The sequence below is a fragment of the Aulonocara sp. 'chitande type north' Nkhata Bay genome, linkage group LG7 (genome assembly GCF_057382095.1).
Source record: "Aulonocara sp. 'chitande type north' Nkhata Bay isolate Kocher_YH1m ecotype deep benthic linkage group LG7, A_spYH_male_GT1.1, whole genome shotgun sequence".
In the NCBI taxonomy this organism is placed as follows: Eukaryota; Metazoa; Chordata; class Actinopteri; order Cichliformes; family Cichlidae; genus Aulonocara; species Aulonocara sp. 'chitande type north' Nkhata Bay.
The window spans coordinates 18,573,965-18,592,367 of NC_141350.1; the positions used below are offsets into that span (position 1 = coordinate 18,573,965).

Here is an 18,403-nt window from a genome sequence, read left to right on the forward strand (position 1 = left end):
CATCTGCATGAAATGCACCACATCCAGTCTTTGTGGCACACAAGAGCAGGACAGAAGGCACATTTTAAACGTCTGGGGGTGAACTGTCAGAAAAGGTCTCAACACAATCTGATCAAGAGATCATCATGGATGGTTGACCTTAGGCCATGTAAATAAGTAAGCATTGTCTAGTTATATTGCAGTGTTCAAGATCAAAAGTCACAAAATAAGACATAACAATTAAAACAGTATAAACTGATTAAACTAATTAAAGGTGATTGCGGGCAGGTGGGTCCTAATCTCCTCTTGTCTTTAACTTAGATCTAGGTGCAGCCAGCAAGCTGATCTCAGAGACCTAGCAATTGCATGTGGATGATGTAGAAGAAATAAATAAATCCAAATCCAGGACATCTGATTATGAAGCGTTCTAAATGTGATAACCAAAACTGAACCCTAAATTTTACCAGCATGAAAAAGATCAAATCGGCGTCACAATGGACCTTATAGAGGACCCGGTGAGTAGTTTCATAGTAACATTGAGAACCGATTCAGGAATAATTTCCTCAGGCAAAGCAATAATGAATTACATTAATCGAGGTGTGAGAAACAAAAGAATAAACGGCCATTTCCAAATCACACTGAGACACAATATATGTGTCAATCAGTGAGACACAATATATATTAACACCCAGGCGTTAGCTGCTTTCTTAACAGCTGTTTTAAATGTATATGAAAGGATCTATATGACTAGTCTGTGGGATTATATGGTTACTGGGCAGAGGTACGAGTTGAAAGCAGAAGATCTTCTGGATAAAAATGCGTCAGTATTTCAAAAGATGTCTGTCATCCCCTTTGTGTTCGTAGAAGAAGTTCTAAAAGTTTTGGTGCTCGTCTGACTTTTGCTTTGGCACCTTGACAAGGTTTATAACTGCATTATCTGTGAGAGAGGTTGACAGAGGGATAGTGATCACATTTACCTCATGAACATGAGTGTAATTATTTTATATCAACAAGACTGAGATATTCTCAGTCTATTTTGCATTTACACTTTGTACTTAGCACTATTTAGGAATTGTTAGAAGGCTAACATGCTAAAATTAGAATGACTTAGTATGACTTTTAAGGTATGTTTTGACTAGGTGGGCTTTACTTTAGCCCTAGAAAAGCAAAAATTATTAACTGTACGCCAGATAATCAGTGGCAATGCAGCTTGCTCCTTTCAGGGTGGTCTTTGGTTAGCTGAATCACTCTTTCATTTAAAAGAGGCTATCCAGACATTATCCATTGCTGTTTTACCAGACTTCAAGCATAGTTCATTATCAAAGTTAGAGCTGAAAAGCTATGTCTGATTTACAGCCACAACTACACCAATTAAACAAGGCAAGTCCACTGGGGAGCGAAGAATGATCTCCCACTCAGGCTGCCTGGAAGCTTGATGAAGAGGCTGTGCTTGTCACAGCTTGCCTAGATTATCGAGGCACAACACAACATGACATGGCCATCCTAACAAGTCAACAAGACAGTTATTCACACTGGAAAAAAATGTAAAATACTACATGAGTGCATATTACATGCTGTCTTCTTACTGTGCCACAGCCTAATATAGCTGGATTTGTTTTAGGTTTTTAAGTTTTAGGGCTGATGTTAATACAGATTTTTACAGAGAGAAAAAAAATAGTGAGTACTCTCATATTCATTATATCAAAGTTATATAAAGGTTTAACTTTGCAAAGGTTTATTTCTCAAACTACCTGTTAGGACAAAACAGTACATATGTTTTAGTTGTTTTTGTTTTACTTTGTATAGCCTTTTGCAGTAAGTGCGATTTAATTAGAGAGCCAGAAACTCAGCACATCACATGCTCAGCCAATTTGTCAGTTGCGATTGATGCAAATCAAGACAAGAGCTTCTGGTCCTGATTACTTACCAGACTAAAATGTAATTTTAAAAGGTTTGTGCAACTTATCACCATCCATCGGTCTACATCCATTTATCTCTCAATAAATACTAACTGCTGCCTCATATCAATCAATCTTTTTGTTTTGTGCTTGTTTTTTGTTGTTTCACAAAGTAAAGGAACATTTTATTTTGTCATGAGTGGAGTGAGCTTTTCCAGGGTAATAGTGCCACTAAATGGATTGATGAGTATAAATTTTATAGAAATGTTATGTTATCTATACCCAGCTGAGCATCTATGGAAGACATTGGTCCAATAAATCAGACAGTGCCTTCTCCCAACACTTAAACAGGACTCCAGTAGAATTCAGTGGCGCACTAATGTTTTTCTACTGGCACATGATGATCCATCCAGAGGTTGGTGGATGGGATAGGTATCAGATTAGTACTTTGTTCCTATCCTCTAAGTTCGAGCATAATGAATTGGGATACATTATTTATGTTTTGTTTTGTTTTTTCTTTGGGGTTTTTTTTTTTTTTTTTTTTTTTTGGAAATGAAAAAAATATCCACTATGAAAAATGTCTGAACCCTTTTGTGTTGACTGTCAAATCAATTTTTATAGCCTATAGCACATTTAAACAACAGTAAATAGAGAGGAACATTTAGAATTCTGAAAAACCAAATTTCAAAATACATGAAAAACTGAAATGTGTGTTTGTTTTATTAAACTCATTAAAATGTGTTCAGAATTTGTCAATTAAGGAGGCTTTATCTCATACAACATGACACTGTTCTCCACTCCGTAAGCTTTATAGCTTTAAATCGTGGCTGTCAATATTGGTATCGGCAGTAGTGGCCCTTTATTTACTTGATATTGCATCTAAAAAGTGTAGTACTCCACAGCACTACATTCCGTCACCTCACGAAGAAACTTTGTGTTTTTCCTTTAATTAAATTTGAAAAATTTGAAAAATCAATGCTGCAATTCTTTATGTGACCACACGGGGTCACTGTTGACATTAAAATCTCCTAGGATACATGGCCATTATTGCCGACTCTTTGCCGTAAATAATTCAGAGGACAAAATCAACTTAAACACTGAACTATATATATATATATAGATATATATAGATATACATATATATATATCTATATGTCTTTAAACAACTTCAGAGTTTGAGAATGTTTACTCTTACTGGTCACCGGCTGTTAGATGACATCATGACTGGGCCTGCTACCAATTGCATACGGCTTCTCTTTCGCGCAGTAGTTTCTGGGAAATTGAGTCCGTACTCTAAATAATTCAAGCCCTCGTTCCCTTCTCCTGCACAGCTAACAAGATGCCGGCCGTACATCACAAACTGCTCCTGGAGGACGCTTTACAGGACAGTCCTCAGGTAGGCCTGCGTCTCTTTTCTCATGTTTGCGTACCCAGCTGTCTCATTAAAGGCGTTACGAGCGCCGAAGTTAGCTTAGCCCAGACAGTATCCAGTATCCGTTGTAGTCTGTTTCCACTGGTCGATGACAGTTCTCAATTGACACATTGTTACAAGAATTGTAATCCCCCTGTGAGCAGTAGCTGCACTTTCCAGTCATTACTACAGCATGTCACGGTTATCTTTTTTTTTGTCTCTGTTGTATTTACAAAGCTACCGCCCTTCTTAGGGATTCCATCTCTCTGCCAGAGATGATTTATCTGCTGTACATCTAGACCTGTGTCAGTCACAGCCATAAAGCTCCACCAGACTCGGTGTCCTGCAATCGTTTTATTTTCTAATGCCGTCAAGTTATTTTGATCTAAATTCTGTTCTGTAGCCCTTCTGGGCCTGATTCCCAGGATGTGGGAGGGGTTTCCATTATCGGACTCCCCTGGAATCAGTCAACAGTCTGCAAACAGGGCAGTGTTACTGCAAAAATAAGATGCCAAATTTTTACAGGGTACAAAACGCTTACACTGTGTACAAGTTATTCACAAAGTTCGGCATTCATTTTCATGCATGACCGTGGGTGATGAATTCCGTCCTTGCTACAGCTAATGCATCCTGTTTTCTGTAGTCTGTTGCATCACTCTCTCCTAAAGAGGGCTGACCTCTTCGGAGGTTCTGCTTAAGTGTAGCCCACGCTGGAGGGTCACCGTCTGCTTAGTGGTTTGCTTCCTCAAAACAAGAAATGGACCTGGCATCTTTGTACAGTAACACACATACAGCCAAACGTCATGATGTCTTGTTGGTGTGAAATGAATCATGGTCCTTTTATTGGATAAGTCGGTTTGAGTGAACTATAAACAGACTTCACTCTCTGGGTGTGTTCCGTTCTGCTTGAACTGCCCTACCTTGCTGCACCTGTTTATGGAAAACACTTCACCAGACAGGATTTTGTCTGTTTGCATATCCACCCTGCAGTAAAACACGTATGCCTTTTAGTTTAACTAGTTTTAAGTTTTTAAGTTAAGTTTTGCTTGAGTATAATCCGGCTACCCACATTTCTTGAGCTCAGTGACTTGTGTAGATTTTTATCTGACTTAAGGTTAAGACCAGTATTTATCATCGGAAGTACTTGTTTATTTACAGTATATCTGTTCTTCAAAGTTTATTTTTCTTCTTTTTTTTTTCTCATTGGTCAGAAAACAGTTTTAAAAATTTCCATTACAATATTCCAGGATGCTGGGCTTTCATATGGGGTTTCATGCAAATCCACCACAACAAAAAAGCCACAGTGATATTTTTCACCTTGTGAAGTAACTGAGATCAGTTATCAGAATATTTAAGTTCTGTAAGTTAGTGGGATAATTGTTGGATAAGGTTTTTCACTTCGTGTTCAGCTATTCATGCCATTATAGTCATCAGAAGAGTCTGTAATGTTTTTGTTTTTTCCCCGTACCCACAGACTCGCTCTTTGCTCAGTGTGTTTGAGGAAGATGTGGGAATGCTTACAGACTACACCAACCAGCTGCTACAATCAATGCAGCGGGTGTTCGGAGCACAGGTACCAAAACAAATTACTGTCAGGCGCATGCTTGCACTCCTTTCCATTTGCTGTTTGGAACAGAGCCACATGTTCAAACACATAATAGGAGATTCCCCCCCCCCTTAAGTTTGTAGATGAACATGAGTTCTAATTTAACTTGCTGATTCTGGGGTTTTGCATCACTGAACAGCAGCAGAGTGTTGTGTTTGATTTGATTTAGGATGCCATTTGAGCTGTTTTTGATGAGAAACGTACCAAACTGCAACACCATACTCTCAGCCCCACACAGAAAATTTGTCTCCTGTAGAAATGGAGGAGAAAACATTTGATGTACAAGTTTGTTTTTGACCTATATTTACATTGTGGTTTAAACGCTGTGTTATTAATGTAACCCTGGTTCTCTGAGGTATCTCATTATTGAAGGTGCCCTCTGGTGTTTTTGCCAGCTTTTCAACAGATATTGAATCACATTGCACCCAAAAAACGTTTTTGGGTTGTTTTTTTTAAATGTTCTCAGTAGGTGAAAAAAAATGCATGATGTTTGAGCTTGAAGGAGTAATCAGTCCTTTTTAACATGTATTTATTTTCCTTCTTTCGTTCCACCACAGAGTGAGATGGGACTGGCCACAGAGCAGCTCTCAAAGCAACTTTTGGAATACGAAAAGAAAGTAAGTAGGGTTCATATGCTTACTTAATCGTGTGATTCCACAAAAAAGACAGCAGTCTGTGTTATGAGTAGTATCTATGTGGGCTATAGAGACTTTTTTATCATTTTGAAATGAACTTTCTGTCTGTGTGTGAGTTTGCATGTGTCCTTCCTCCTGTGTGCAGCAAAAAAAACCCACAAATCTGTTAATTCATTTAGAGAAACATATGTGGATAGTTGACCTTTGTTGGTAGACTTTGTTCTGGATTGCAGGGTGAATGTGAACACTTTAAAAAAACAAAAACAGCAGTGATCTGTAACTGCAGAACTTTCTTAGCACTCTTATGATTAAAACTCAGCATCTTGACATTAACTACTGGCTTTATTACCATCTTTGACCTTGTCTGTGTTTTCTACCATGACCCTGATGACCGAGAACCTACACAGATATCTTTGGCCTTGTTTAATGAAAGGGATGTGCCAGAAATCCTGGCAGAACAGGGCGGTTATTTAAAATGTGTCTCACAGCGAGAAGATTCTGGGTTTGAACCCCAGCTGGGGTCTTTCTAAGCGCAGTCTGCATGTTCTCCTTGTGTCTTCAAGGCTAAGGCTTTCTCTCAAAATCAAAAGACATATGTGTTAGGTGAATTGGCGATTCGATGTAAGGTAGCTAAAGTGCTTAGAGTGTTTTAATGTTTGGTTAAATGTGGCTTGTGGTCTAAAGCACTTTGAGTGCTCTATAGGAGCAGAAAAGTGCAATATAAATGCCAGCCCATTCCATTTCCTACACATTAAATAAATCTATGGCAAATTTCACAGTTTCATGGTCTAAACTCACTGCTCTTTCTTTTTTTTCTGTCTAGAATTTTGCCCTTGGAAGAGGTGATGAGGAGGTAATCACCACGCTGCAAAACTTCGCCAAAACTGTAGGGGAGGTAAGGCCCGTGCTTGCAGTTTTCTTGCTCTATGAGTATTTTTACGCGGGGTGTGTGCGTGCACAGCAAAAGAGTGAGATGATGAACTATCCCGGAGTCTGTAGTTGCTTTTTTATCATGTTACAAAGGGTATTGCACCTGCGTTCCCCTAGCATGGCAGAGAAAATGAGCTCAATGAAAAGGGCAGAGGACTTTTAAGACTGTGCGACCGGAACTGATTGATCAGTGTATCTCACTGGATGGAGGAATACAGGGAAACAGCAGTGGGCGGGTGGATGGATGAGTAGATGATGGAGTGGTGTGCCGGCTCACGTATATAGACAAAACAGATGGGCCTGTCACTGTCAGCCATGGGGGTCCACAAGCCTTGCCCAGTCAGCACTCATGACACACACCCATATGCTCAGAGGACACACGTTGATTGTTTGCTTGACCTTTTACCTTGTCATGCACAGGAAACAAATTTCACACTGAGATTAGGCTTAAACTGCACCTAATCTTGTGAACTTTAGAACTTGCTAAATCGTCATGTGGCTTGTTGATAACCACAGGGAATAATAGCTGAATTTGTCTGATATGCAGCCCTGTTTCCAGTATCAGAGTAAACACTAAGCTTTATTATTCTCTTTATGAAATGTACTCTTCCACAGTATGGCTTTATTATGATGTAGGGGGAGGCATTGTCTGCCACAATGCCCCTATTTCACTGAAAATGCAATTTTCCAGCTTGCTGGCAAGAAATTTTACTGTAAATATTAAACCGAAATCCCTCAAGATGTTTGGGGGAGGCTCATCTTCTGTTTGTGTCCTTGCACGGCGCCTCATATGTGTAATCTGTTTTGTATCGTCCAGCTGAATGCACTCCACTCCGAGCTAGCTAACCAGATGGCTGACAGCATGGTCTTCCCCTTGATCCAGTTCCGAGAGAAAGACCTCACAGGTAGCTTCTGACAGACTTGGATTTTTTTAAAAAGCCCTCCTCATAAAAACATAAGCAAAACCTAGGTGATAATGCATTTTTAAATACCTGTTGTAGATGTAGCTCTAATAATATTTGTCAATTTTGCAGAGATAAGCACACTGAAGGAAATATTTGCCATTGGAACTGATGGTAAGCACATTCTTTTGCCAGTCTGAGAAAAGAAAATGACAGGAAATAGTTACTATCTGATGCTCACGGTCTTTCCTCTGTTCTGTGCAGAGCATGAGGCGGCTATGGTCAAGTACAGTCGATTGCCCAAGAAGAAGGAAAATGAGAAGGTAGAGTAACTGCCAAGTGCTTTCTTAGCTTCTCTTTCTCATTGATCACAAGCTGTAAAACGAGCACGCAACACTGTAATGCTCTCATTAATGCAGTGGGAGTCTTTTAAAAGCATTTGAAGTACAAATGGATTAAATTAAATAATCCTCTGCTGCCGTGCCTCCTCGTGGGAGTATGACTGTAACCACAATACAGTGTATGCATTATAATGGGTGCAAAGATGAGACTCTTTTTGCTATGCTGAACATATCAACGTGTTTTCTTGGATGTACAAGATTGTGCTGCTGTGCTGCTTATTTGCATGTCCCTCTCCTGTCTGAATAGTTGAAGGCGGACTTGGTGAAGGAGGTGGCTTACACCAGAAGAAAGCAGCACCAGGCCTCACTGCAGTATTATTGTGCCCTCAATGCCCTGCAGTATCGCAAGAGAGTAGCTATGCTTGAACCAATGCTAGGCTACACTCAGGCACAGGTACTCACTGTCATCATATCAGCATTCAAATTAAGTGCTTAAAAAAGAGGGAAATGATTCCTCATTAGACCAGATTTAGCTTTAAAGAGATGTACAATTTCATCCTTTTAAATAAATGCCCAATCTATGGGCATGTGAGCTGCAACATGCATGTGCAGTATGGTACAAAGTGGCTCAGTGTTATCTTTGATTTTGCAGATCAGCTTCTTTAAGAAAGGCTTTGAGCTGGTGTCAAAGAAGATGGACTGTTTTCTCGCTTCTGTTTCCAACATGACACAAAGGTAAGTCCAATCCCATTCACAACTGTTTTGGTTTTGGGTGGTGAGGTGATGAAATATGGCTTTGGAGCAAGTATTATGGGGTATTGATGCTTGTGTGTGACTGGAAAAAGACATAATGTTACTATGATTTTTTTTTTTTTTTTTTTTTTTTGGTGTGTGTGTGTGTGTGTGCTCTACATCAGCGGTCCCCAACCCCCGGGCCTGTCCGTGAGTCATTTGGTACCGGGCCGCGAGAGTGAGACTCGGGTGTGAAGTGTATGGTTTTCAGGGTTTTTATCGGCTTTTAGTGTTATTTTGTTATCGTTTTTTTTCATTAATTCGGTTTTCCTGGGTCTTTTCACATGTGTTATGAATAAATCTTCTTTTTTTCGGTACCGGTATTGGTTTTATTTTGTTGTATTTATCCGCGACACCTTAAAGGTCGGTCCGTGAAAATATTGTCGGCCACAAACCGGTCTGTGGCGCAAAAAAGGTTGGGGACCGCTGCTCTACATAATAGTATTGAATGATTTTTTTTAATGTCTTTGTATTTAAATGCTCTGTAGGGGGGGGAGAAAAAAAAATTCTGGAGCGCGTTTAGATTGATTTCGGTTTTCCATCTCAGCATCCAGGCCCAGCTGGACTCAGAGGCGGAGGCCATGCGAGTGTCCCACAGGGAGCTTCTGTCTGTGGAAGACACTGTCTACATGCCAGATAAGGACACAGAGCCTGTCAATCGCACGCTTATCCAGAAGGCTGGCTACCTCAACATTCGGAAGTAAGATTAATTACACTCATTATGGCCCTATCTGAAAATCTAAGGACACTTCCTACTTACTACCAAGTCAATATGTTAAAGGATGCCATGAAAGGAAACAAACTGAAGTGGCATTTCCAATTTTGTCAGGAAATTAAATGCAGTTCAGTAGATGGTGCCATTGATCCACAGTGGCTCCGGGGGATTTCGAATGCCTAAATTACCAAACACAACCAGGAAATGATTTTTTTGCTTCTCTCTCTCTCAGCAAATACATTTAAAAATAAGCCAAACACAGTAAACAGTAAGTCTGTCACAGCAGACAAGGTATGTCCGGTAACATGTTGACAGTGTGCGTTGTCAGCTTATACTAGACTAGATGTATGGCAAAGGAAACTTCCTTAATGGCTTCAAGGGATAAAACTGCTGCGTAGCTCGCATTGTGATTTAGTGAAATGTCAAAGCTGTCAAACTCTGTCTCTCCCTCATATACATCCAAAGTCTTTGACAAATGTCTGTGACACCGGAGAAAAGGTTTCCACAGAATGCCATTCTGTTTAATGACACACACTGCCAACAGCCTCAAACACTTGTCAAATAGAGCTGAGGCCAGAAAACATTTTCTGTTTCAAATGGTTTCTCAGTATTAAGGGTCTGAGTCACCCAGGGCAAAACGAGCCATACACTTAAGTATTTATCAAAGGACATTTATTTGGGAATATTTGTTGAACAGAGCGTACAAAATTGAAGGTTTACAGATGCGCAGTTGAAATGAGTCACGCATGTATAGATCAGAAATGGGGTGACTCAGAGTTGAGTTACATCCTAGCTTCGTTATAATTGCATATACAACATTAATAGCCAAAACAAATTTAGAGCCAAAATAAAACAACCCAAAAATAAAAAAAGAAGACAACTCAGGATCTACTTGTGGAATCAAATGATGAGCGGGGGAAAATTGTTGGTGTGAAAATGTTATTAAAATAGTTAATCATGGTTTCAACAATGGATGTGCAGTTCGTGTTTTAGATTCTCAATAAAAATTCTTCACATTACCGAAGACGAGACATTAAGTGCAAGCTAAAAAGATGACCTCTGTACAATTACCCGAACTCTAAGGAATATAGCAGACCACAGCAGATACGTGCAGTTTTGTTCTAATCAGTTATTGCTTTTAAGTGCTTTTTTTGGAGATGGATAAGAAGATTTCTGCCTATTAAAAACAAAAAATGTAAACAGTAAAAAGAAAAAAATACCAAAATGACAGGAAAATTGAGTTCTGTGAAACTTTCAGGTAACAGCATTCATGAATATATAATAATAATCAGTAATGAACATTATCCTGTTTGTATTACCACAGCAATATTCCATAAAATGAATGGATGAAGTATTTAAGTGTCTATCATGTAGGAGATGTTATCTTTCTGTGAGCTTTGCATAAATGTGTTTTACGAGTCATTATTAAAATGTGAGCTCAGGTGGGCTGTAAGCGACTCATAATTAAAGCTTTATCAACAGCTTTAAGCTGCATGGATTAAAAATTAAAACAAGGTGAATCTTTATTATTCAGAGAAGGTTACCCGCCTGTCAGATCTTAGCTCAAGTAATGCCAGGAATTAAGTAGTAGGTGCCCTGTTTGTGTGCTCATATATCTGGTTATTAAATATTACTAATGTTTCAATGCAGGAAATAGCACCAGCTAATAGATGAGCACACAGTGTCTTTTTTTAAATCAGAAATCTGTCATGTTTTCTAGTTTTCCAAAGGTATGCAAAATCACTATCCATCATGATGGCTTTTGAGCAGTGATTCTAATCATCGGGTGTGTTTTGAGGGCCCACTGTTTGTGCTGTATAATATGAGCTCGTGCAAGGCTTCTGTCTGGCTGCTGAATACACATCCTCCATTGTTTGTAAGTGGGAAACTTGTCTGTAAACATCTATAGATCTGCTGCTACAAGCATAACATCTGTTTATTTCTTTCAGAGTAGACAACAGGCGATACAGACAACAACTACACGTATAGCATATTTATATTTATATATGCGGTGGTGCAAGATGTTGGAATAAAATATGGAATAAATAGGGGATGAATGGATAAAGTTAACCTACCGCTGCACGTGCATCTCAGTTATAATAACATTATGAATTGCAGACTAGTTTCAGTGTTGAATATATTTTCCAGGAGACGTTTTTACAGGACTAGTTCATCTATATGTGTTTTTAAAGCGGCTCATATAAATTTGTCCTGTGGCAAATATTACTGTAGCCATACAACCACTGGGAGTTGTTGCACTGAATCATGTCTTGCCTTTGTCTTTGTACAGATGGGATAGAGGTCCTCTGGGGCCTATATGTTGACATGTATCATTGATTTGTGAAGGCTGTTTAATAACGAGCTGTGTTTGCTCTTTCATACAGATAAGTCTGACACACTAATTTTACTTCTAGAATGTAAGGTCACTAAAAAGACTAGGAGATCCCTCTGAGGCGCAGATTAAGAGACTAATCTCAGAGGTCACTGGGTCATTATGACCTTTGAGAAATTACCAGATGGAGAGACCTGCTGTAAAGAAAAAATAAAAATCGTCCACTTTGTTGTTCAAATCACCTCGAAGCTAATTGCATACATGCATACAAATAGTATCCATTATCTTACTTTACACTTACGATCTGGATCTACATTTATGGCTTTGATTCAAACGCTGTTTCTTCTGTTTCTTCTTTTTCTTCCCCAGTAAAACAGGCCTAGTGACCACAGCCTGGGATCGTCTGTATTTCTTCACCCAGGGAGGGAATCTCATGTGCCAGCCGCGGGGGGCTGTAGCAGGAGGCATGGTGCTGGACCTGGATAACAGCTCTGTCATGGCGGTGGATTGTGAGGACAGACGTTACTGTTTTCAGATAACTTCCCCTTCAGGAAAAACGTATGTACTTTTTTTTTTTTTTTTAGTTTCTCCATGCTCAGCAGTGAGAATAATACATAAACATTGTGTCTCTGCAGGTCAATGATTCTACAAGCCGAGAGCAAAAAAGAGTATGAAGAAGTGAGTGAAGGGGCAGCTCAAACAGCACCATTTGACCTTCGTTTTTGTTTTACATCCACTTCACGAAGCTATCCGCTGCTACGAGTATCTGTCATAGAACAATGGAGAGACTGTCAAGACTCATTTGTGTGTTTTCGTATTAAGTTTTGTGCTCGGACACAAGTGACTGGCCTGTCACAGCTGGTATCAGTCAAGGGATTTCACGCTGTGCCTGAGCTAGATGAAGCCTTAATGTAGTAATTTCTGTTTCTTTCTCAGTGGATTTGCACTGTGAACAACATCTCCAGACAGATCTACCTGACTGACAACCCAGAGGTAAAGATTTCATACTAACCAGCACAGATACACACTGTTTAAATTTAAAAAAATAAAAATAAGATAAAAGACGATTAACCAGTCATTTAAGGATAACATTTTAAGACATTAACACACATCCAGTTAACACATTAACTGGCGAATGTTTAATCTATTTAAGTAACATAACAAGTAAAGATTAACAAACCTTTACTCTGTCACGCCCTCACAGTATCTCAGTTGTCTTTGCCTTGAGAGGTATTCAGTCCCAGAATCTTGTATATTTGCTTTGCAAATGTTTATTCTTCACATTCTCTAATAATGAAATAACTGCATCCAAAACTGCCCTCACTCTTATGCGCTTACTTTTCATCCGTGGTAATCGTTTGGGGGGTTTCACATAGATTTCAGACACCGTTAACAGGTGCGCTGTTATAGACCTGGAAATTATGGTTTTATCACCTCAAGAGCAAGATTTCAGGATTTCTAGTGAATAGCTGTTGGACTGAGTGAGGTTTTTTGTTTGTTTGTTTTTTCCGAGTTTGAGAATTTTTGAGTGGGCTGGATAGAATTACCAGAAGAGCCGGTAATGAAGTTTAGCGCGCCAGGCAGCAGATGGAGAATGATTTTCGACGCAGCTTCTCTTGTTTATCTAATTGTTAAAGTTGTGCAATTTGCCTCCGTTCTCTCTCCCAACTCAAGTGTTCGTGGAGAGCTGCGTGACCTCACCCTCATTTGTCTCGTCAGTGATGTGACTTTTGTTAATTGTTTGATGGATTTTTCTTAATTAGAGTGAAACCTCTTAGTACAGTGAATAAACCTGCTCTCCAGTATATCATTTACGTAAAACATTCTCGACAGAATTTGGTCAGGTTTTCTTTTCAGATTTACTAAAGCAGGATTTCTAATTATTATTCAGTGATTGGTTTCTTTTTCCAGTTAGCATTCCACATTACTGTAAATAATTACATCCCTCAAATCCTATACGTAATTATATATGAACTAAACAACAAATAGAAACCAGGAAACCATCTGCTGTTTTTTAGGGATGCCACTAAATAAACTGCTTATGGTACACAGAGCAAACATGAGGTTGAGAAAATACACTGAAGACAATGAAACAAGTACTTGGAAAGTACTTGTTTTTAGGATCATTTATATTCCCTAAATGACTCAAACTACGAGTATGTGAGATACTGAAAAGTCCCTGATTTCTTTGATATTAGGCTGTGGCTATCCGACTGAACCAAACCGCCATCCAGGCAGTGACTCCCATCACCAGCTTTGAGAAGAGACAAGACGGCTCACCCAACCCCGACAGGTCAGGCATGTAGCTTATGTGAGAGTGTGTTCAGAATCCTACATTCAGTACTGCATAACAATCCAAAGCTTGTAATGTAATGTTTCGTGTCATGGTGAAAGGACAAACAAACAAACAAACATGCAGTTTTCTTAGTTCTGTGCTACAAAAGCTCCTGCAAATGAAGTCGGGTAACGTTAAAAAATAAAAAAGTGCCACTGAGCTTTGGAAATGTGGCCAAAGCCAAACATCTTATGCATCCCTGTAAATACCCTTTGTTGAACAGGGTTCTTTCCCTCAGATTAAGCTTTGTGTTTTCTTTTAAACGGAGGAGGGTGGGTTTTGTTTGCTGTAATCTTTCCTTCTGTTCATGTTTTTAAAGCAAGTTTAAGAATTGGTGGAAGACCAGAAATACACTTTGAAGTCTGCCTTAAGTAGTTATCTTTCATTGTTAGGATTTTCAGTGTGAAATCCTCTCTTGAGGATTGTAGATTTTTGCCCCCTCACTGACACTCCATGAATCATTTCACGGCTGCTGCTGACTGAAGTATTAGGTTCACATTTTTCCAATCTGTCTTATCCTTTATTGGTGGGGGTGGGTGGGTGTGTTCTTGGTTTATTCATTAGAACTCATCTTTATTTTGTCTAATTTCTGCAGAGCTAAGCCAGGAGGTGTTCATACTACCAGCAGTGGTTCTCAGAAAACAGGAGTTGCCCCAGAACCAGAGGACCTAATAGCCCCGGGGACACCCATTCAGTTTGACATCATGCTGCCTGCGTCCGAATTTCAGGACCAGAACAGAACTGGGGGGAGGTGAGAGCCCAGCTGAGACAGGAAGTTTGTGTGGGTGCTTGTTTGTGTTTTTGCAAAAGACAGGGGCGAGTTACTGGTGGGCGATGACACTAATTTCCTAAATGTTGGTCTCATTGTGGTTCTCACGTCATTTCCAGGAAGCAAATAGCTTCGTAATTGTGTAGCGCAGTGCTTTAATTGTTTTTTTCTTGCTGGTGTTTGCTCCCATCCCGACAGACGCACAAACCCATTTGGAGAAACAGAAGACGACTGTTCGACAGATACTGGTGGTAACAATTTCCTGTTCTAAGTGCACTTTAATAGTCCACTCTCTTTTAAGTACTTTTTAAGTTCACCTTAACCTCAGTGTGTGGTTGTCATCGGTCAACTTCTTTGTTCACTGTCCTTGTGCTTTTATTCTGCTGACATATTTAGCTTGCGCATGATGTTTGTCTGTCTCTGCAGACTCCCTGCTTCAGCAGGTATTCGCTGTGCGCTTCCTGGGCTCCATGGCGGTTCGCTGCGGCGACAATCAGGAAGTGATCTACGAGGCCATGAGGCAGGTGCTGGCTGCCCGAGCCATTCACAACATCTTCAGGACCACAGAGGCCCACCTCATGGTCACCAGCAGTAGCCTCAGGTAGACTTTCAGCACAATTTTAATAAGTTTTACATCAATATGAACCTGCTGGAGACAGATATGGGGACTTGTTTTGAGGCACTTGGAAATATCTCGTTGATATAGAAACAAAGTTCTTTTCAGTGGTGCAGGTACATGTGCAAAAAGGTCAAAAAAAATATTCATAGTGTTTTTCTTTCAACTCATGGTTACCTTGATTCTTCCAATAGTTTCATTTTTATTTTATAAAATAAAATAATACTTTAATTTTAGTTTTTATTACACCTCAGCTGCAAAAGGTTGACAATGTATTGTTGTTAATCTGCTGTGTGGGCAGCCAGACGGGCAGTGTGGACACCCAATTTTGTGAACACGAAAAGTCAAGAGCGCAACGATGTAGGATTGTCAAGTTGATAGTAAAAATCCATTTCAAATCGCAGGTCAGGTTTTCTGAAAATCTTGTAAACACATAAAACAGAAAGATGCGACCTAGGTCTGTGCATCTACTGGGAGGCTGAGGCTAAGCTGAGACGCTGGCGGTTGTCAGTGTTTTTTATATTTACATTTACTGCATTAAAGCCTGAGTGACATAGTCTGGTTTGGACCTTGATCACAGCTACGTCTGTTTCCTGTAGCCAAGCACGCCATGCAAAGCACTTATGGAGAACTTGAAGTTCGTTCATCTTGTGTACGCAAATCCAAGTTGTCTGTAGCACCAAGGCAGCACAAGTCATTTACATAACTTTAAATGTATTGAAGTTAAGTGAGAGCCATTGAAAAAAATAACAAACAAACAAAAGAATGTCAAGATGCCACAGGAACACAATCTTAAAGTTGGCAAGTTGCCGTAGGTCATTGCCTGAGGTAAACGACAAAAAGAAGCTTGAAGCAGGAACCCTGTGAAGCATGAATATTGGCAGCATAGAACAAACTTTGTGATGTTGAATTGCTACGTAACCCACGGTTTCTTTTTTTAACACTCTCAGAATAGAAATCCTGAGTATGACTTCAGTGTTTTTGTGGTTTGTTTTGTTTTCCTGAACAGGTTGATAGACCCACAGACTCAAGTTACAAGACTAAGTGTAAGTATCACAACAGGTATCACAGCTGCTCTTTTATTGAGCTCTGTTAGGTTTTCTGTATTTGAACTTCTTTAAAAGACACTTCTCAGTTTTTATTTTATTTATTCTCAGTTCCAGCTTGGAGAAGTGTGTCAATTCGCAGCCCACCAGGAGAATGGGAGGCTGATGGGATTTGTGGTTGAAAGCAGAGACTGGAGCGATGGAGACGAGGAGGGAGAACCATCGTTTAGCGCCTTCGTCTTTGAGAGCAACACGGAGGGCGAAAAGGTTCACAACCCAGAACCAACAACTCGGTTTCAAGTAGAAGAACATGTTAAATGTAATATAATATCAACACACTATATGTGATTGTCTATTCACAGATATGTTACACCATAAACCTGGCAAAGGAGATTACAGAAGCTAAGAAGGTAACGTCTTAAAAAATGTAAAACTTTAGATCTTTTTGCTTTGAGCTTTAAAAACAACCAATATATGTTTTGATTAAGATTATTTTTTCTTGCTATCAAACATCAAACCATGATCCTGAGTAACTGTAGCCAACAAAGCTGATGAAAGTTGGGGAAAAAATGGTATAAAATAAATTAAGGATATTGTTCCTCAGCAAATCTGTTTAACATTTTTAAGGACCCGGAAGCTCTGGCCCAGCTAATGAAGAACATGCCTCTAACCAATGATGGCAAGTTCCTGCTGCTTGAGCCTGAGACGGGTGACACGACCGAAGGAGCAGGACAAGAAGATCTGGAGTCTGAAGCCTAGTTCCGGTTAGATTATTCTCCCACCTAACCACCCCCAAAAAAGATGAGCCAGTCAAAACCAGAGCCACAGTTCTGCTTTTGCCCCAGAGGTTTCATTCTGATGCCCAGCCCTAACTCTGGTACTGTGACATCAATATTAGATAGGCCACATCCACCAACCCTCAGTAACTACATCTCTCTCTCTCTCTTTTGCTGTGCTAAAATCTTAAGATGTTGACATGGGTTTGACCACACACACACACACACACACACACACACACACACACACACACACACACACACACACACACACACACACACACATACATTAAAAAGAAAAATTGAAAAAAGAACTTATTTTCGCCCGTGCTCAGACTGCAACATGAGTCTTTGCATGTGGAGTTTGTCTTTGCACCACTGTAGGTGGTGCGCACATCAAAAGGGACACCACATAGATACTGGATGCGTTTTCATCGTCTCCTAAAATCCCGAGCCATTTAACAGAGTGGTGACTCATTTTCTTTCAGTTTAGGTTTACATTTATTTTTAGGTTTACATAGTTTGAAGTGGTTTTTTGTGTTTGGAGAATTTAATCCCTTTACCTTACTTTGCTTGTTAACACGTATGTGAGGCTCTTACGCAAATACTTTGGCATTCATTCCTTGATTATTTATGAAAGAAAACGTTACTGCACTTTGAGGTTTGTGTTTGTGTAACACCATCAAATTACCACAGAATGTAATAATTGATAGGATTGGAGACTTTTATGATAGTGTAGGATAGTTGAAATGACATCAGCTCCTTTTATCCTTAGAGCAGCCACTCTTGCCTAGTTTAATATTTTTATCCTTTTAGCCTCGTAATGTGTGTCTCAAAGCAGGGTACACACTTGGCAAAACATTTTCTTCTCGACTCTCTTGCCACTGTGAAGTTAGACTTGGCACCCTGGCTATCTTAAGCCTTCCCACTAAACTGAATTACTTTTATGCTCGACATTTTCCTCGGCTACCTATGTAAACAAGTTCTAAGATGATTTGTATGTCAGCGGGAAACGGCCCAGAAACGACTTCACGCTCGTTTCCCCAAAAGCCCGTGTAAATATGATCTGTCTATGTATGTTTAACCAGAGTCAATATGCTAGGATCTATTGCAGTGCATGATTAAATAATGGCATTCAATCTAGTTCCCTCTGCAGAAGATTAAAGCTTATACTATGAGCACTGAGCCGTAACGCTAAAAGAGAATCAACTCAACTGTCACAGTCCACAGTGCACTTGTGTGTGGGGGGGAAAGCAATTTGCTCTTCTTTACATATGAATGCTAATCAGAGCAGAACAACTAATGGTAACGCAACCTGTG

The 18,403-nt window shown here is 39.7% G+C and overlaps 1 protein-coding gene across 1 annotated transcript; it reads left to right on the top strand.

Annotated features, from left to right (window-relative positions):
* Positions 1-336: 336 nt before the first annotated feature.
* Positions 337-17,369, top strand: appl2 (adaptor protein, phosphotyrosine interaction, PH domain and leucine zipper containing 2). Its single transcript, XM_086299212.1, has 22 exons — positions 337-494; positions 3,209-3,273; positions 4,763-4,861; positions 5,452-5,511; positions 6,353-6,424; positions 7,277-7,364; positions 7,494-7,535; positions 7,626-7,684; positions 8,010-8,156; positions 8,355-8,437; positions 9,042-9,194; positions 11,911-12,099; positions 12,177-12,219; positions 12,478-12,534; positions 13,740-13,834; positions 14,472-14,627; positions 14,844-14,896; positions 15,072-15,246; positions 16,271-16,307; positions 16,419-16,574; positions 16,670-16,717; positions 16,935-17,369. The coding sequence occupies exons 2-22, from the start codon at positions 3,217-3,219 to the stop codon at positions 17,064-17,066; spliced, it is 2,001 nt and encodes a 666-aa protein (XP_086155338.1). The 5' UTR covers positions 337-494; positions 3,209-3,216; the 3' UTR covers positions 17,067-17,369.
* The last annotated feature ends 1,034 nt before the right edge of the window (positions 17,370-18,403 follow it).

What these genes read in the sequence shown, in the direction of transcription:
- appl2 (XM_086299212.1), top strand. Translation starts at nt 3,217, where the DNA reads ATGCCGGCCGTACATCACAAACTGCTCCTGGAGGACGCTTTACAGGAC. An exon ending in GTTTCCAACATGACACAAAG is followed by an intron (nt 8,438 to 9,041) that starts GTAAGTCCAATC and finishes TTTCCATCTCAG; the next exon opens with CATCCAGGCCCAGCTGGACT. An exon ending in GGCTCACCCAACCCCGACAG is followed by an intron (nt 13,835 to 14,471) that starts GTCAGGCATGTA and finishes TAATTTCTGCAG; the next exon opens with AGCTAAGCCAGGAGGTGTTC.